This window comes from Myxine glutinosa, chromosome 2 (assembly GCF_964187855.1).
Source record: "Myxine glutinosa chromosome 2, kmMyxGlut1.1, whole genome shotgun sequence".
NCBI classification, from domain to species: domain Eukaryota; kingdom Metazoa; phylum Chordata; class Myxini; order Myxiniformes; family Myxinidae; genus Myxine; species Myxine glutinosa.
Window position 1 is genome coordinate 227,478,903 of NC_136262.1, and position 21,221 is coordinate 227,500,123.

Genomic DNA, 21,221 nt, shown 5'->3' on the forward strand with positions numbered 1-21,221 from the left:
CCGTGTTCAGGCCGGTGCAAGGCGATTGTGTGCATCCAGCGGTAACCGCTACAGTAATTTAAATTAATATTGCAAGAGATGTGGTGCCATTTCTAGCATGTTGTCAGTGGGAATTTATGGAAAAACAGGAAATAAATATACTTAAGCGATAAAAAAGTCGATATTCTACATATTATGTAAGGAGAAATGGTGAGAGTTTTGACTCTTCCCACCTCGCATCCATAACCTGTACATTGGCCCTGTATGTATAACTAGTATAAAAGCCTGTCAAAATGATGGGTTGGAACAGTTTATCGACTGTGCAGCCTCGTGAGAATGCCAACATCTGAAGCCTCGGCCTCGTGTCAGGTGTGCTTATATCTTTATTTATTAGACATCAAATGTATGCAAATGAACACTCCTTTTACTCTGAGCGCGTTGCACATCACGTGCAGAGAATTTCCCCTCCCTGCACCTTGTATTTATTGTTATATTAAAAAAACACCTGTTCACCGCCCTTGAGGCTCAGCTTGCAAGCCACCGTCTACAATTCCAATAGAAGAGACATAATTACTCTTTTATGGAAAATGTTTTTCGAGTTTGTTTTATCCTCAAAAATAGACAGTAGTGGGAACACTATAGTCTATTTTTGAGGATAAAAAAGATTGGGGCCTTTAAAACCCGACTCAAATCATCCTTATGAAGGGAGACATACATCAGTCAAACACACAAACACACAAACTGACATTGTGTTTATATGGTAGATTACATACAGTACTCCGACCTGAAAATAAAACACTGCAACAGACATTGTTTCTCCACTGCCTGTGTGCAATAAGGCCCCTCGTTTTTTTTCTACCCACAGACGCAAATATAATGAAAGTATTTAACTAATGCATCTGTGCCATGAGACGTAAAGCCATATTCTATACATTGTCATCTATAAAACACCAAAACTCAATGTGATAACACCGACAATCTCCATGCACCATCTGCAGAGAGATATTGAGTTCCATTGATGTCTGTCCTGCTTTCCATGAGCTTGGGTGTATTGCGGAAACACACTGTTAACGAATTACAGTGGTCCTCCTGTTCCTCTTTGATATCGCAGGTCGGCCAATACTATGAAACAATTTTCCAGCGCAGGCCGATCTTACTCCACAAGTGTCATGTGCACACATGCTCTCTGTTCATCCCTTCATGTAACTCACACATGTGTGACACTTTTACACTTGAAAGATGTAGAATGACAGACAACATGATAATTTAATGTATGCTGCTTCGAAATGTTCAACATTGCTCAGTTATGGCTGCCGAATGGTTCATGGATGAGTGTCGTACCTAAAGTTCTATCATCCCACTTCTAACTTTTAAAGTAAAAGGTCTAAATGATCGCAAAACTATGTGCATCTGTCATTATTTAGTGATATATCTGGTGCTATAATGTTTCTCGCCCTGTTTGTTTCATGAATTAAATAATGGCACAGTATCCAAGGACAGAACTTGTCCGATGACTAGATCCACATTATGTTTGCATGCCAACATTGGTGTACATGTTGCAGCATACTAATTATGAATATGTGATGGAGACAGGTGTTGAACATACATTTTATATTCACTTGATAACCCAGCTGCCTATTTGAAGTCTTGTTCCTGATCCTGACGGATCCTGACTCCTTCTATCCTGGATCCTGGATCCTTCTATCCTCTGTTGTATTTCTGTTCCATCAACCTTGATCGGTAATGACAGAAATCCAGTTTGAGATGGTTTCATTATTCTTCTTCTTTTGTATGCAGCACATTGCTTGCTGCAAGTAGCATCATTTGCTGGAGGTGCGGTTGTGCCGCTGTTGCAACGCCCTCTGTAGGTTAGGGCAAGAATTTGGAATTTATCCTCCAGGGTGCCAGCAATATCTCGCTTTATCTTCACGAAGGACTCAGTGTGTTCTTTAACATCCACTAACGAATGCTTGCAGACGAGACGCCCAGTTTAACGTCCATGTGAGGGACAGTCCACACATTGATGCCGTGTCCTGCCTGCGGCACACCAGGATGACAGGTTGTAAATGGGCCGAGATTCAAATCCAGGAAAGGAATGGAGAGCAAAGCAGTGCCCCTGCCCCTTCCCCAGAAGTAAGTAAAGAGGATAACGTTCAATATAACTACTCAAGTACATCCATGTAACATTAGACCACGTCATTTGTGATCCATGATTGAGCAAACTTTCAAAGATGATGGTCCAGCTTTATCCTGGCACTCATAAAATAAATTATATGTCCTGGTGTGTGGCTGGAAATGAGTTGGGAATGGGATATAGAACGGTCGCTGAATGTTGGAGCTGCAATTTCAGCTGATAAAGTAGGTAGAGTCTGCACTTTCTTGTTTATTTGTCTAAATTGATAAAGTAGTGATTAACACAAACTATTGGTTGGCTGTGACTCTTTTCAAAACAAAGAATCCTCCAATTAAAAGGTGCCTCGATTCCCACCTGCCTTAATTTAATGATTTTTTAAAAGGCTCTGCTAGCTAAACAGTTGCATATTCTCTGCCTATTAGGCCTGAATTTAGCCGAGCTTCAGCCCCCTGCATCTCCATAGGATAACTGTCACCAATACCAGGAAGATAATTAAATTCTCACTTTTATAGACAAGTCCACCCCAGAGAGGAAACATCCACAGGCATGTGTTTCAGGCTTGTCCTTCTGCTCCACGCTGATGAGGGCCAGCAAACCCAAATCACGTGTCCATGGGTGTTCCTTTTCCGGGGTGGGCAGGTGTAGGGTGCTGTAGCTCTGATAAGTTCATGACTAATAACCGAAGCCTATGCAACTGTTTAGCTAGAAGAGCCTTTTTAAAATTTAAGTTGTTCTTGGCTGCTGCCAGAACTGTTTTGTGTACCACAGACAGGTTGATGTATGGCAGGCATTTCCTCTTGGTCAGAATGCATGCAGCAATACCTGATGTGGCACTTGCTTCCTGGTACCCACTACAATAATGGGGTCTGATCTATAAATATAAGTGAAGAGGATAATGTTCAATATAACCAATCAAGTACATCCATATAATTCCATTTACATACAATGCCTTCAGAAAGTATTCACACCCCTTGACGATTTTTTCCCATTTTGTTGAGTTACAGCCTGAATTTAACATGGATTAAATTTTTAAAAAATTGTCACCGATCTACACAAAATACCCCATAATGACAAAGTGCAAAGAAGTTTTTACAAAGTTTTACAAAATTTTTTGAACATCTAATTTACCATAACATCTAATTTATATAAGTATTCAATCCCCTGAGTCAATACTTCGTAGAAGTCCATTTGGCAGCAATTACAGCTTTGAGTCTTCTTGGGTATGTCTGTATCCATTTTACATATCTGGAGCTGGGGAGTTTCTCCCATTCTTCCTTGCACATTTGCTCAAGCTCTGTCAAGTTTGATGGGGAGCATCCGTGAACAGCAATCTTCAAGTCTTTCCACACATTCTCAATGTGATTCAAGTATGGGGTTTGGCTGGGCCACTCAAGGAATTTCATGTTCTTGTTCTGAAGCCATTCCACTGTTGCTTTGGCTGTATACTTGGGATCATTGTCTTGTTGGAATTTAAATCTTCACCACAATCTAAGGTCTTTTGCACTCTGAAGCAGGTTCTCCTCAAAGATTTGTCTGCATTTGACTCCATTCATTGTTCCCTCTATCTTTACAAGTCTCTCGGTCCCTGCTGCTGAAAAGCATCTCCATAGTATGATGCTGCCACCACCGTGCTTCATGGTAGGGATGGTGTTAGATGGGAGATGAGCTGTGCTCAGTTTCTGCCAGATGTAGCGCTTTGTATTTGGGCCAAATAATTAAATTTTATCTCATCAGACCACAGAAACTTTTTCCTTTTGCTCTCAGAGTCTTTGACATGCCTTTTTGCAAACTCCAGGTGTGCTGTCATGTGCCTTTTTCCCACAAGTGGCTGGCCACTCTCTCATAAAGCCAAGACTTGTGAAGTGCTGCAGAGACTGTTGTCCTTCCGGCAGGTTCGCCATATCAGCCAAGGCACTCTATAGTTCTGTCAGAGTGGTCTTTGGGTTCTTGGTCATGTCACTGACCAAAGTGTTTCTTGCCTGGTTGCTCAGTTTGTTCAGACAGCCAGCTCTAGGAAATGTCTGGGTAGATCCATATTCTTTCCATTTCCTATTGATGGAGCTTACTGTGCTCTTGGGAACTTTCAACACTCTAGAAATTGTTTTATACCCTACCCCTGATCTATGCCTCCTCACAATTCTATCTCGGAGTTCTACAGACAGTTCCTTGGACTTCATGGAAGAGTTTCTGCTCTGACATGCACTGTCAACCGTGGAACCTTATATAGAGAGGTGTGTTTCATTCTAAATCTTGTCCAATTAATTTAGTTGGCCACAGGTGAACTCCAATCAAGTTGTTGACATCTCAAGGATGATCAAAGGAAATTGGATGCACCTGAGCTCAATTTAGAGTGTAATAGCAAAGGGGTTGAATAATTATTGACTCAATACATTTCAGCTTTTCCTTTTTATTCATTTTGTGTAAAATTTCTTCAAAAAAAAATCCACTTTGACATTATGGGGTATTATGTGTAAATCAGTGACGAAAAAAATCTCAATTTAACCCATTTTAATTTAGGCTGGAACACAACAAAATGTGAAAAAGTCAAGGGGTGAAAATACTTTTGAAGGCACTGTATGTACTCCATTGTGCTTTCAATCTCAGGTTGCTTCCTGGTACTCAAAATAAATATTTTGATATCAATATCTTTTCAGAAACTTAATATAAGTAATGCAGAGTTCAATGTATACCTTAATGACTGATTTTTGTTCATCACGAATGTTGCATGTGAAATGGGGGTGCAAATCTGTATATGAGCACCATCACATTGTCAACAGACATACATATCTCATGACCCAGAAATGAACAGTAGTTTGCAAATAGATGCAATAATATGTATATATATATTATTTAGTTAGTTATTTATTTGTTAACTTTGAATTATCCATGTGTTTGGGGCACCTTCATGTTTGTATTGTCTTTCCCATATTCTCCTAAGGAGTGGTATTTAAGGGTTTTGAAGCTCATTCCTGTGCTCTGTTAACGCGATCCATGCCGATTTAGTGTTCCGAGCTTTCAAAGCAACTTTCGTTGTTTGGTTGGAGTATGGTTGAGAATTTTAGGTATCTCCATATTCATCTTGGCCATGTTGTGCGCATCCATTTTTGTCATGTGGTGTGCAACCGCTGAATTGCTACGCTGGTCATGCTAGCCTCACAGCCCTTTCCTGCATCCTTTCTCATGTTGATTATCTTGCGACCAATCTATCGAGTTGCCATTCGTCAAACCATACATAAGAGGAAGATGGAATCTATGGCGCATTATCAAATGACATTTGAGTTTTGTGACAAAATTCTGAATTCTGCTTCTTGGTTTTTAATGCTGCTCCAATACCAACATTGCACAAATCTCGGGCAATTCATTCCAAAAGTCCAGGGTAATGTGGGAGAACGCACGTGACTTTAGATTACTGTCATTTCTCTGCTCTATTCTCTTTTGTTTAATCCTCAGCAAGAAATCATCTCCCTGAGATGAACTTCTGTCCCATAATGCCACCATTCCACATGTCTTTTATTAGTCCCCTACCGGTGTACACAGGAGGGGACTATAGGTTTGCACGCCGTCCCTCCGTCCGTCAGTCTGTCAGTCTGTCAGTCCATCAGTCCGTCACGCAAAGAACAGTTTTCCGGACTTTTTTTCTAAACGCTTAATGCTAATGATTTCAAACTTGGCACATCGTTTCCTCATGATAAGTTACAGATCAAGTTCAAACTTCACGACGTTTCGATCATTTTTGACAAAGTTATGGCACTTTGAACTTTGGGAATTCTGATAATTCTGATGATCCTTAACTCAGTGCCATTTTAAGTTTTAATTTCCTTTAAAAAAGATTTTCTCTGCAATAATAGGACCGATTGAGATCAAATTTTCACCATAGGAGGGACTCGCATAGGAGGGCCTCGGTCTGTAGAATATTTTAATGGTAATTATGACGTCACATGTCACGTGGTTCGGCCGCCATATTGTTTTTCGTGAAAACACGAAAACCCCTTTTTCTCTGCAACGGCTGAACAGATCGAGGCCAAACTTTGCAGGCATAATCGCATACCCATGACAAACAAAAAAGTCAGCGAGCATGGCGTCATGTGTCACATGGTTTCAGAGTTATGACGTTTTTAAGCATGAACCTTTAAAACCGAGCCCCTCCCTCATTTTTGATCCAATCGAGGGAAAACTTCACAGATCTGTTCCGCATGTCAGTCTACTAAAATGTCCTTTTGGAATTTGTGATAGCTCACGTGCTTTGGCAGATATCGTTAATTTAATCAAAAATATTTTTTAAATGGACATCTCTTGAATCGCTTTAATGATCGACGTGAAACGTCATACTATAGTAGAAGTCATGAAGAGTAACAAGTGTGCAAACTTTCAACATGATTGGATGTACGGTCTGGAAGCTAGAAGTTGTTATTGCGTGAAGAAGAAGAGGCGTCAAGTGTGCGGATTTAATTATTTATCACATGTACAGACTGAAAGCATCGTTGGACACGACCTGTCGCGGTCATTTTAACCTCAAATAAAATTCTAATTTAAGATTTGTCAATAGCTGAGGTATATTAACAAACGAATAAAACAGATTTGGTCAAATCCTGACTTTTTTAACTCGATCGCATTTGACAGGGTTGTGACAAGCTGAGGAAGAAGAAACCTTGCATTGGCTTCTCCAATGTGCCATAAAAAAATGGATATCTCTTGAATCGCTAGTACCTCAGACCGTGAGTTGGTAATAATTTATATAATTCACACAGTGCAATACGTGCAGGCCGCTCCACGGAGCGACCTTGCGGGCTTATCAACGAGGCGAGGCGTGACACACGTGTCTCAGCATACCTCAGATCAAGTTTGAAAACAGGCATCAACCGTGCATAAATTTGCATATTCGATCATTTTTGACAAAGTTATGGCACTTTGAACTTTGGTAGGGGACATGTATTGCAGCGCAATACTCAGAATGCTTGTTAAGTTAATTTTGTATTCTAACAACAGTTAATTAACACAGTGTGTTGAAGGAGGTATTGCCCATATTCGTTCACAAAGTGATGGTGGTGGTGGTAGAGGCCATTCATGGCAAATGGTGAACGTTTCTGTGGCTAAGACCAAATTTGGGGGATGGGTCACTACTCCACTGCAGAGTGTGGATATTTCCAATGAGCAGCCATGGGACTTGAACTTTCCAGTGAGGGCAATGCAACGAGGCTTCACGCAGTAGCACTTCTTATCTTTACATCTTATATGCGTTGGTGCTTCCTGAAAATAATGACCACATGTTCTGTATATTTTTTAGATTCCAAATCGATGCACGTGTTTGGCCAACATTGCAAAAATGCACAGCAATAATATTGTCAGGAACATCGCTTATCATCGTTTCATGACCGCACCTATGCATTATTGCTTTTTGGTTCATCCTTTGGTTTGCAATTATCTGAGGCTCATCTCTACTGAGTTGTATTTGCATAATCATGAGTAGTTTTGCATGACAACAAATCTAAATCGAATTATACTGCTCTAGAACGGGCTTGCTGCCTGTTAGGCTGTGTCTGGTGAAAGAATGGTGTTGTAAGCTTCCATGGTTATTAAAGTTGTTCAATTTCTGTTTGATTTTAACACTGTTGCTGTTATTGAAAATGCCATTGTGGATCAGAAAGCTTTGTGAGTCTCTATAAAAGTGTCAGACACATCTCCTTATAACATCACAGGAAAACTGTAAAGTGAAAGAAGTATTGCAAAGTACTTTGGCTTTTAAACCACTCTGTCGTACAGAATTCAATCATAATCTAATTCAACAATGACCTTTATCCTTCTTTCAGTGCAACGAGTAATGGAGTAAAGTGCATGGGCTATCCTCCTGTCTCACAGATACATTGCACGCCACACGTGGGGTTGAAGAGAGCGTGGTGGTGGGCGAGCACGAGGTGGTGCGCGAAGACGAGCGCACTCGTACACACTCACTTGGCCTGATGCGGCCCTCCGCAACCCTTAGCAGCTTCGCCACCCCGAGCACCTTGGCGAGTCCTCTCGACGTTTCCACCACTCCGTTACTCACAATACCAGGTAACGCCCGAAAAATAATTTCACAAAGGTTGTTTTTTCTCAATGCAAAGCCTTTTCACATCAAAGTTATTTTAAATCAGAAGAGTTGTTTGTAAATGCCATTAAAATAGCAGGTACATGATCATGCTTGTACAAAGAATGATTGATGAATTCAAATTATTTTCATTCTTTTTAAAATGCCAGTGGAATCAACTTCCACATCCTCTTCAATCTCATTCTTCCCTCCAGGACTTCAAGACAGCTGTTCACCACCATCTCAAATTGCCCCAAGCCAAAGCCATGATCTTTTCTACCCTCGTTAACCCAAACCAAAATCCCTCCTTCTTTGAATTTTCCAGTTTTCCCTGCTTGGAGTTTCCTTCTGTGTCCATCTTGTCCACCCCATGCATGTGTGTTTTGCATCCTGATTTTCTCCGTTACATGCTGATCCGTTCAGTTGCTAGTTCTTCCAGGAGCCTCGACTATGTATACAAAAAAAACTACAGAGGCATTTTCCTGCTCTTTCCTCCTGTGCGATGCGCCGACATGTTCGGCCCCTGATATTCAGCAATCATCAGTAGTGGCAAAAGCTCCTGGCACGATGGCTAACATTAGTCAGACCCGTTTATGCGACAGAACATTAGCTTAGCACTATTAGGCATGGAATCAACAACTAAAGGTGGGTTTTCACGGACACACGAACGGTTTGCGAAGGATGCGAATGTCGAAAAAATGGCAAAGTCCAACATTCGTATTTTAGGCTCCATAAGTTCGCCAAACATGCGCGGGGGTTCGGAAGCGTCGTCAATTGTTCGCAGGAGTCGTTTTTTGTTCGGCGGAAATTTCAAACCATTCGCGTGTCCGTGAAAACCCACCTTTACTATTATTATTATTATCATTATTACTGTAGCCTGGTTCAAATTTTCTTTTTTCAGATAAATAAAAATCAAAAGTATAAGTATAAGTATAAGTACAAGGGAGGGGTAACATCAATAGTCATTAACAATAACCTGTAATCAAGGGAATGGAATAATTTGTCTGGTCGGTTTCTTGACTGCCACCAGTAACATGTAACCCGGTGCTATCTGCCGCATGGTCGGGTAGTCGGTGACTAAATCGACTACTGTGACTGGAAGTGGGGAGGGTGACTGTGACACCCTGCAGAACTAAAAACAATACCTGTTAAAGGATGGATGAGCTCCCTTCGTTCGTGAGCTAACGGCCATCCATTAAGGAGATGGCATCTCTTAAAAAAACACCCATCTGGTTGGACCGGTTTTTTAGGTAGTAGGTTGTATAGACAGCAACCGCTCAGGGTAGTACTATCGTTCTGACTTAGGAGCGCTAAAGTGTTGCGCGGAACCATCTTACACTCTCCGTGTCGGGATTGCTGGTCTTACTTTCTGTCTCACTCAAACTATAGTTACCGGGCTAGCTTCAACCTCTCTTTCTCACAAACAAACATAATACACTTTTCTTACTCATTTTCACTCTTCACCTTTACATTCTCTCTCTCTGTTTTACTTAAGGCCTCGATGAGGACTATATCGTCATTACTGGAGCCTTCAACATAACAAAAAATTGGCAACCACATTGTGTGTACTAGCATCACATGGAGAACAGACCAGGTGGAGCAGACAGGTTATCAGATTATCTCCGATCATGAAGATTTTTAACAAGCCAACTGCTTTTTTAAATGATAACCTCTTTTCCCATTAATAAAACCGACAGTGATGAGGATGTTCTGAAATTATCTCTACTTTCTGAAGCTTAGAATCCAAATCCTGTATACTGCTACCTTAAACTAGAAATTTTCCCCACATAATCTGGTAGGCCCAGTCCAGTGTCTTCACAGGCTACCACTGTACTCCAACGAACCCGTGCTGATCTACAAGAGACAAAAAGGCTCTTAGAATCATTGCTATCTCCAGAGATGAAGCTGATTCTGTGGGCATTTCACTCGCTCACCGCAGGAAGATTGGTGGTCTTTCTGTCTTCGACCGACTCCTCTCCGGCCCAGCACCCCCAGCTCTGTCTGTGCTCTGTCCCCAAAATATTCCGACAGGATGCACAAGATCTGCCAGCAACCCTCTTCTGGTGAAACTGCCAAAATCAAGACTCTCTGCTCACCTTCAGTCTTTCGTTTCTCTTTTTTCTCGCCTCTGGAACAAACTCCCAAAGTCTCTTCAATCCCACTCCTCCATCCAGGTCTTCAAAACAGCTGTTCACCACCATCTCTTATCTTCCCCCATCCAAAACATTGATCTTTTCTATTCCTGTTAATTCTCCCCAAATCCATCTCCTTCAAATTCTCTGTTTTCTTTCCTGAAATCACCTTTAGTGTCCATCTTGTTTATCCCGTGTAACCCGCCCCAGCCCTCTCTCTTCCACAGATCTCCCAATGTCCCTGTTCCCTACTATTGTTGTGCTGCCCTCTCTCTCCCCTTCTTGCCTCCCGCTCCCTTTATTTTATATTCTACATGTTAGCTCTCATACAAGCCGAGACTAGGTTTACAAAAAAATAAAAGAACAAAAATAAAAACGCATACATACGTTTGGAGAAGGTAGGGTAAAGTATTTGATAAGATCATTTACAAGCAAGAGTTAAAAAGGGTTGATGCAGTATGAGTCTGTTCAGCTGTTCTGCTCACCGGCCAGAGGTATTCATCAAGGGACACCTAATATAGCACACGTGTTTTCACGTTTGGGTTTCAGCCAACTGTAGACGAGGCATGGCTATTCCGACAGAAATTCACCGAAGTTCCATTTGCAACTTAATGGTGCATTCCTTTTCATATACGGATGGAAGTGAAAATAAAATTTCTCATTTGTCTGATTTGGAGTGTAATGAGGTTTCTGCGAAGCTATTTCAATCTGCTATACTATACAGCAAAAAGGAATTTCTAATGAAAATATTTGTTAACGTTTGTACCTTTGTAAAATAACTGGATAGACAGGACTCTTAAGAAAGTAAAAAGCAACTTTTCATTTGACAAGACGATTTCTTGCTGACTCGTTTCTTGCACTCGTAATTGCTTTGTGCTTTTACTGGGTCTTCGTTTTATGGAAGCTTAAATCTGAAACTCCCATTGGCACCTCGTGAATCTTACCGTAAGTTTGGGTAGCTGCTGAGAGACCATCACAAATCGTGTTATATCACAATTTTTGCTCCTGGCATCCGAGATTGCAGATCCAATGAGAAAAGCTGGTTTCGTTGAGAATAGACTGGCTTCTGATGTTCAAAAGTTAGGATTGAGTTTTAGGTTCTTCACTAATTGAGTTTCCGGATAGTCTGATTTGTGATGTTCTGCATCTGTAGCACAAATCCACATGGGTTTTCATTGAACTAAATGTTGTTCCACCGATGAGCAGTTGGGCTATGTAACTGACAGATAATGCACGAGGGGAAATTATAAAGTTTCCTTTGTACCTTAGATCTCAAAAAGTATTTTTACTAAGACGAGGAACAGTGAATGAGATTGCTTTGGTATAGGATTTACCATTGCAATATGGATCAGAATGATTTTCATATCAGATCAAAAAACAATAGTGTTTTGCTGATCATGTCTTTATTCCCATGGATAACAGTAACATTTGTAAGTTTAATTTTACATCCAATAACTTAACTGTCCGATAAACCAAAGCACTTGAGTCACTGTAAAAGAACGAATTGATCGACAGACATTTTCAACTGTACATTTTTTTATCAGAAAATGATGTCAAGTGCAAAATTGATAGATCTTAGATTGTAAAAAATTTTAGTTGAAAACTCCCTTTAACTTTTTGTATCGATATTTTTCCAAATTGATTAAACTCCTTATTCTACCGACTCCTCTCTGGCCTTGCTCCCCCAGCTCTCTCTGTGCTCTGTCCCCTAAATATTCCTACTGGTCGCACAAGATCTGCCAGCAACCCTCTTATGGTTAAACTGCCAAAATCGAGACTCTCTGCTCACCTTCACTCTTTTATTCCCCCCTTCTCCCGCCTCTGGAACAAACTCCCTCACTCCCTTCAATCCCGCTCCTCCCTCCAGCTCCTTAAAACAGCTGTTCACCACCATCTCTTATCTTCCCCCATCCATAACCTTGATCTTTTCTACCCCCTGCTAATTTTCACCCCAGATCCACTTTTTTGAAATTCCAACTTCTTTCCTGGAAGTCCTTGCAGTGTTCATATGTTTTATATCTCTCCCACCTCCCCCCAAGCCCTCTCCCTCCCACAGTTCTCTCGATGTCCCTGCTCTCAAATGTTGTGTTTGTGTCCTTCCCCCTCTCTCCCCATCTTGTCTACCGCTCCCCTTATTATATGTTTTATGTGTCGGTTTGACTTTTTGTGTGATTAATGTTAGCTCTTTCACGAGCCTCGATCTTGCATAGAAAAGAAAAAAAAAATTGTACACAGGACTCCCAGAGAAATGGATTGGTGTATTATGATTAAATGTTAGCTTACTTCAATCAGCATTTTGTTGATTGTCTCCATTGTTCTATTTGTCTGCTGAAGCAGAACGAACACTGGCCTTCACGATGAAGATGAGTTTTCCATTGTACTATCAAACAACTTGGACTTATTAAAGGCACATCTGTGACCTGAAAACATTTTGATTGAAGAAATGTCATTCACAATCCTTGCAGCACTCCATGTTGTATTACCGAAGTTCACCTTTGCAAAGCGCTTCTTCCTCTCATCTTGATTTCCCAAGATGGGCCTTTGCTTATTTTACCTTTATGAAATACGGGAGCAGTACAAACATCGTGTCTTTCAGTCCCGGCCACCCCATCACCGCTACTACCCCCAACCCAATAGCAGACACTGCACCGTCTTATTTGATAGAGATCAAACCTCACACAGCAGCTCATCCAAAATGCTGCTCACCAAGCGTTGAACTATTAGAGAATCAACTGTGTCAGTTGCTCATGTTGACAATCAAAGGGGAAATGGGTTTGAACAACTATTTTCTTTCCTCCTCTTTTTCTAAAGCACCTGGGATTAAATGGAATGCACTTTGTCTGGTCTAGTTGAATTCTTATTTATTCTGCAGCTCAACATTATGGAATTTATTTTAAATGCTTAATTTACCAACAAGTTCAACTTCGACACTTTTTGCTTTTTTGTTTGTGATTTGCCTGCAGTTTGTGGTTAGTTGTTTTGTAAGAGTGTTGGAACCTGGTTTAGACCAGCTCGGAAGATCGCTGCATGATTTGAATGCAAACTTGACATGCTGCCCAAAACTGGACAGCAGGTATCGGAGGACACCTTGAGGTGAAATGGTAACTCCCTGAGCTGTTATCCACAAAAAAAAAAAAATTACTCTCCTCTGTTAACCATAAAGCTAGTGGTAGGCTTTTATGCCTTGGGAGCCAATATGTTCAACCTGCCCTTTTCACCTTGCAATCCACTCCACGTTTTGCTCTTTAGTGTGTGTTCTTTAACCCTTTGAGTACGGATGACGTCCAGTGCCGCAACCCGCGAAAAAGTTTTGTGAGCGGATGACGTTACTACATGTCATCGACTATACCTATAAATAGATCGTCAGTATGTGGTTGCATTCCCGTACCAAAATGCCAAATTAATCCCGGACCAGGGGTATTTTTATCCAAAAAAAATCCCGTACTCAAAGGGTTAATAGAAGAAGTGCTTTGTTCAATCGCCTTTGGAGTCCACAAGGGATTGCGAATTGAGAAAGGGGATTCATCAAGGGCTCTGATTTAAGAAGTGGAGAAGGTGATTGTAGTCGTATCAAATCCATCCACGGCTTATAGAAAATGCAAATGAAAAGATCCTTAATGTTCGAAACTATACAAGAAATATCGATTTTTACCATTAAAAACACTTATTTGATGCACTCTCATAACTTGATAAAATGGCCTGCTAATTGTCCAAAAGCAAGGCAGCCAGCTTTGCAGGATCTTTGTACTATGCAAATTATTCATCATTATGATGTTGCATAAAACCACATTATCAGATTGTAAAAATAGATATTAAAGTTTCGGATGGTTTTCCCAATCATCTATCTATAATTCCAGCAATCTCTGTGTGTCTGTGTGTCTGTGTGTCTGTGTGTGTGTTTGTCTGTGACCGCTGTTTCTCGACAACCACGGGTCCGATATACTTTAAACTTGCCAGGTATATTGCTGGGGACCCGAGGATGTGCCTTTTCAAGGTTTTAAATTAATCGGACAAGTACTTACCGAGCTATGTCCAAAAAACGCTTCAACCAATCAGAGAGCAGCGAGCTATCACGTGTGCCGAACGTGGCGATCAGACTCTACCTCGGACGGCACATTTGAGAGCGTATTCATTTATTTCACGTTGGAAAACTATGTTGCCGTTAAACTATGTTTTAAAACGAATTCAAACTGCGATTAAATTAAAACGATTCATCGTAACTGCGACGATTTGCGAACTTCCGGACAGTGAAGACTTCACTTCCGGCAGCCAATCACAGAACGCTTTGTTGCGTAGGCGTGGCCGATGTGAGAACGAGCGGAGCTGAGCGCGTTACGAGCTGAGCGCCATTACGGTACGGTTCGTAATTCGATTTCTTCCGGAGAAAATAATAATTTCTCGATTTCATATGCGCATTATTTCTCCCAATTCAGTCAGAGCGAAGGGCGGAAGCGAAGAGCGTTGTTTTTTTTGTTTACGGGCGTACGGGCGGGGTAGAGCGTACGGGTAGCGTTTTTTTTTTTTTTTGGCAAGGAACGGGCACCCACGTACGGGCAATGCCCTAGTCTATCTATAATTCCAGTAATCTCTGTGTGTTTGTTTGTTTGTACGTTTGTCTGTGACCGCTGTTTCTCGACAACCACGGGTCCGATATACTTTAAACTTGCCAGGTATATTGCTGGGGACCCGAGGATGTGCCTTTTCAAGGTTTCATATTAATCGGACAATTACTTACCGAGCTATGTCCAAAAAACGATTCAACCAATCAGAGAGCAGCGAGCTATCGCGTGTGCCGAACGTGGCGGACACACTCTGCCTCGGATGGCACATTTGAGAGCGTATTCATTTATTTCACGTTTGCAAACTATGTTGGCGCTATGTTGGCGTTAAACGATGTTTTAAAACTAATTAAAACCCCGGGGGGATTGTCACTGTACTCGCAAGCCGTTCGCCGTTCGCTTTGGCGTTGCGAATGGACCAAAACATTTCATGAACCAAACCATTTTATGTAAAGCGTTCGCCGTTCGCTTTGGCGTTGCGAATGAACCAAAACATTTCATGACCCAAACCATTTCATGTAAATAGAGGGGGGGATATAATTTTAGATATAGATATAGTACGGGCATGCCCTAGTTGTTTACAATACAAATAAATTGATCACCTTTTTTGGCCTATCTCTGGTTTTATAAGGTCAATTTACTGCATGTTGATGCTCAAACCAAGATTTAATGTGTATGATTTACAAAATACTGTGCGCTATTTATTATAACATTATTGTAAACATAAAAATAGATCATTCACAATTATTGATAATGAAAATTAAATTAATTTCATTGCCGTTTTGTGAGGTGTTCTCAGCATGTTATTGGAACGTGATAGTCATGATGAGGGCGGAGCTTGGACTGTCCATGCGTGTCTGCCTGAAATTTGCTTCTGTCCCACGCCTTGTTCAGGGTGATTAACACTACTTCTGAAAGGATGGACCAAACAGGCTTTAACTCCCTTAGATTCTGCTCAATTACGGTGTTATTATGCTCACGTGGAACTAAGGAGAAACATGAGGCTCCTTATCTCTTTTAAAACCAAACGGGTTTATTCTTGAACAAAATAAAATAACTGGAGAAGATGAATTCAACAATAACTACAGTATATACAATGAGGTAAACAATGAGGTAAAGGAAATCTAAAGGAATCTAAGGAGCCTCACACCGGAGACGATCACAAATGGGGAAAGGGACAAAACCGGGGACTCAGCTGTGGCAAACCCAAACTCACAAACCCCAGAATGCAAGGGAGGATGGTAGGGGCGATGAGCGGCCCCAAGCAGGGGTTAAGGCGATGAGGAGATGAGATGACATGATGGGAAGATCAATGAGTAAACTGTAGGACAACGAATAGGCAAGGGGGGAGACGAGAACAGCTCCAGGGCCAAGGCAGGCTGGCAGGCTGACCTCCTTAAAGCTCTCCACCCTCTTAGCATACTCCATTCTTCTCAGAACTCTCTCAGTTCTCTTCAGAACTAGCAAGTCCTCCTCGGAGATGACGCAATCCTTTCCCGTGTGTCACAGGCTACTCCCCCTCTCCTCAGAAGTGTAATGTAATATATATATATATATATATATATATATATATATATATACACATACACACACACACACATACTAGCGGGGGCTATACGCCACTACCCGGGAGGGGGGGGGGGGGGTGGTGAGAGGTGAGCTTTTCCCGGCGGTGGTTTCAGGACGTGTTGGGCATTGAAGAGCAATGATGTTATTGACCTCATGGTGGTTGCCTTCTGCCTGCGGGCCGGTAGCAGCACTGCCTCACACCACATCCCAATATACACTTTATAGTGGCCTCAAAAGGGACACCAAGGCCAACATGTGGTAGTTTAAAACGTCACCCAGATTATGAAGTACCTCTACCCAAAATTTGGGGCCACTATATGCCATGGTTCGCCTTTGAAAGAATAATGTACAAACTCACAAACAAACACACAAACACAAGAAAATACATGAAAATATTTACACTATAGATTCTATTTTCAGTATTTCACTCTATGAACTTTTTGAATGCCCCTCGTATGTGTATGTTATGGTTATAATGGGCACAATTAGCTATCATGGTAACTGGGAAAATTACTTTATTGAACAAAGATCAAGGCTAAGAGATATAAATAATTGGATTTCATGGAAGAATGGCCAAGTCAATGCACAGTTGATTAAGACATAAACATTAGCCTCAATAAATGAAACTATCGTCATGTCGCCTCCCTGCATTCCACCTAGGTACCTCCACAGTCCCAACTGGTACCAAAACGGCTTCACTGGGCCCACAGGGCTGGTCCCGTACCCCACTGCCTGTAACTGTGCCAAGCGCCCCAGAGCTCCCCGAAGCCAAGCAGATGATGGGTGATGCAGATGATGTGAGTTTCACTCTTATACATAAGCACCTTGAGCCATATGCACCATGATGATCTGTAAGTATGTACTACTTAACATCATAACCACGTTGATATGTACAAACTCACAAACAAACACACAACAAACAAGAAAATTTGATGACTCCACTCTCTGCTCCTCCATATCTCAACCCTCAGATAGGCAGGTAGCATCCTCCTCACTCTCTGCAGACCTGGATAAAATCAGAGACTGGTCAAACAAGTGGAACATGTCTTTCAATCCTGACAAAATCTCACACTCTCACTTTGTCTTTCTGAAAAGACCGTCTGGTCAACCCTCCCATATACTTTCTCAACAATCCTATCGAATAAGTTCTGTCACTCAAGCTTTTGGGTCTCACTATCTGCCATGATCTTTCCTGGGAAAACCACATTTCCAAGCTGGCCTCCAAAGCCAGTCGCCGACTGGGCATCCTCCGTCGTGCGAAGTCCTTTCTGGGCAATTCTGAGCTCCTCACCACATACAAAACTTTAATCCACAGATCAGTGGAATACTGCTCTCCCCTCTGGGCCGGTGCTCCTGCCTCACACCTAGCTTCGCTTCAGGCTGTTGAAACCAAAGCTTTCAGAATCACTGGAATCTCCCACGATTAAGCTGATTCTGAGGGCCTTTCTTTCACTCTCTCTCTCTCTCTCTCTCTCCTCTCTCTCTCTCTCTCTCTCCTTCTCTCTCTCTCCTTCTCTCTCTCTCCTTCTCTCTCTCTCCTTCTCTCTCTCTCCTTCTCTCTCTCTCCTTCTCTCTCTCCTTCTCTCTCTCTCCTTCTCTCTCTCTCCTTCTCTCTCTCTCTCCTTCTCTCTCTCTCTCCTTCTCTCTCTCTCTCCTTCTCTCTCTCTCTCCTTCTCTCTCTCTCTCTCCTTCTCTCTCTCTCTCCTTCTCTCTCTCTCCTTCTCTCCCCAGGTTGGTGGTATTTCTGTCTTCTACCGACTTCGTTCCGGCCTTGCTCCCCCTGCTCTGTCCCCCAAATTTTCCTGCAGGACACAAGATCTGCCAGCAACCCTCTTCTGGTGAAACTGTTAAAATCAAGACTCTCTGCTCACCTTCACTCTTTCATTCCTCCTGCCTCTGGAACAAACTCCCTCACTCTCTTCAATCCCACTCCTCCCTCCAGGTCTTAAAAACAGCTGTTCACCACCATCTCTTATCTTCCCCCATCCAAAACCTTGATCTTTTCTACCCCTGTTAAAACACCCCAGATCCACCTCTTTCATTCTCCAACTTCTTTTCTTTAATCGGCAGTAGTGTTCATTTGCTTGAAACCGTGTACCTCTCCCACCCCACCCCCCTCGTCCCACATCCACTGGCCCTCTTCCTTCCACAGAACTACCGACGTCCCTATTATCTGCTGTTGTTGTGCTTGTATGCTTTCCTCTCTCTCCCCCTCTTGTCTCCCGCTCCCTTTATTTATTGTGTGTTTTATGGGTCCGTGCATGTTTTCGTGTGTAATGTGCTAGCTCTTACACGAGCCTCGACTCTGTATACAAAAATAAATAAATAAATAAAATAACTAGAATGCACTCAGGGGAGGTGCTCACTCATACCATTATGTTTGTCCTTTATGTGTGTAATTGTAATGGTTGTTTTGTGTTTGGATGAACTATAATATTTTTAGAAGTGAACTAACTCTGGATGCATGTTTCATGTATGTAGAGATAGCAAATCTCTTCCATTATGTTCATTTTCTAATTATTGTTTGCAATTTTCGTTTCTAATGCAGTATTAGAATTTATTGTTTTTGGTATTTTGATTTTACTCTAAATGGTCTCTGATTTCAATATACAAAAATGCTTGGCCAATTTCTGTGAAATTTTGCATACATTCTCGGGATCCCCATGGGCGTAATATAAAGTTGGAGCCTTACCACCCTCAACTCCAGGGAATGGGGAGACGGGACCTAAGTTAGGGTGTTACCACCTTTAGAGGCCATTTTTCCCCGCAAAGCGGGGGTTGGCCTTTTTCGGGCACCGTGGTTGTTGTTGTTGTTTTTGTTGGTCCCCTTTTTGAAGCAATGTTTTACAGCCGGATGCCATTCCTGCCGCCAACCCTTTTTGTCACCTTTTTTTTCTTTTTTTCTTTTTTAACGACAAACAGGGAATTACCAGTGAACTGGTACTCAATTAGCCGACCTCGGAAGAATGACAGGCTGAGTCAACCCCCCTGGCGTTAATTCAGCGATCGACCGGGATTCGAACCCAGGATCCTGGGATCCTAAGCCGGCACCCTAGCCGCTAGCCCAACATCCAGGTGTATATTAATATTTTTCGCTCTCTTGGTACCTTTATAAAATCATCACTTTGTGCTTTATCCTTGGTTTGTATCAGCCTTTTCTTCTGCAATTGCACATAATTGTCAAGTACTGAACCTTAAAGGTTCCATAGGTTTGAACTAGACAGTTGAACGACAATATGCTACCTTTGAGCTACCCTGTCATCCCAGAAAAAACCACCTTTAGAGGCCATTTTTCCCCGCAAGCGGGGGTTGGCCTTTTTCGGGGACCGTGGTTGTTGTTGTTTTTCGGTCCCCTTTTTGAAGCAATGTTTTACGGCCGGATGCCCTTCCTGACGCCAACCCTTTTTGCCGCCTTTAACGACAAGCAGGGAATTACCAGTGAACTGGTACTCAATTAGCCGACCTCGGAAGGATGACAGGCTGAGTCAACCCCCCTGGCGTTAATTCAGCGATTGACCGGGATTCGAACCCAGGATCCTAGGTAATAATAGAAATGGTAATCAATCCTTTACCTTTTCAGCCACACCCATCACAATTGTAACATTTCATAGTATTGCTTCCCAAAAGTACTCGGCCAAGTCTGGTGGCCTGACAAATTATCCTAATAGTGACACAGCAGGTGATTCTGTGCATACCAACATTTAATATGTTTAATATGTTGTCGGCTCAATCAGCATTTCCTCATGGCTCAATGTAAACATTGAGGATAAATATTTAAAAAAACAAGGATTCTTTGCCCCAAAGAATACAATTTGGACCTGTTTGACTCAATTACCTGTAAAATGCACAATTGCAGAAAACTTGTCCATTTAGGACTACTCAGTGGGCCTCAGTGTGCGATATCATATCGTTAATAAATGAGGAAAGTCAGGCCATGATAATTTTGTGGTAGATTACAATCAATCTCAGTATGTTTTGGGATGTTTCTAATTTCACCCCACAAACCGACTCGTTCCTGGTCAAGGTTCATTGCTCACTTGTCCGGTGAAATCGACTTGAGTCACTTGCATTTCACTTGAATAAGTCAAAGTTTTCTCAAACTCGGTCTGCACTACATTAAACATCTAGTTTCAAATTGATTGAAGAATCGATATTTTAGTGCAAGTTTAGTGGCAAAAACGGAAAAAAATGTTCACTGGGTAATCTCTCACTCTCATTTCTCAGTGTAATGACGGTTGGTGTCACCAAAAGTGAAAATATAAGCTTGAACCTCATTTTCACTCAACTGAAAGCTTTTTCTTTTAAACTTCTCCTTATCATGAATCTGTTCAGGCCTGAGATAAACTCCATCGACTGAGGAGACTTGGGCCATCAATTTCTGGTTTATCAGTTCAACCATCTTTAACTGTGACAGTTTGCACCGCCCACTCATTCCTCTTCTTTGACAATGAGTCTCACCAATTTCAGAATGGCTACTATCGACCTCATCCACACATTCTGTTTTCAGGTGCAACAACCTTCGCCTCTTTTTGGTATTTCCCAGGCATATTGGTCACCATCAATGTTTGATGTGAAAATGGGTGCCTTTTCTCAATCCCTTATACCTATGCTTGTGGAATTTATGAATTGGAGCATTATCCTGAAGAAGCAGTTCGCCACATCCAAAGCTTTCTCAAGTCTCTTGTTTGATCGCACTGTACACTGTTGATTGTCGTGCCGAGTTTTTCCTCTCTGCAATTGAAGATGTGTTGTAAATGTCAACCAACGTAATGCATATTATATAT

At 41.8% G+C, this 21,221-nt stretch overlaps 1 protein-coding gene across 1 annotated transcript in view; it reads left to right on the forward strand.

The window, feature by feature from the left end:
• The window catches only part of LOC137420765 (neogenin), a 594,601-nt gene that overhangs the window by 545,429 nt on the left and 27,951 nt on the right, over window positions 1–21,221 (forward strand). Inside the window, exons 25-26 of the mRNA XM_078772332.1 lie at window positions 7,970–8,164; window positions 17,098–17,234. Coding sequence (XP_078628458.1) covers window positions 7,970–8,164; window positions 17,098–17,234 — 332 coding nt within the window. The remainder of the gene's footprint in view (window positions 1–7,969; window positions 8,165–17,097; window positions 17,235–21,221) is intronic.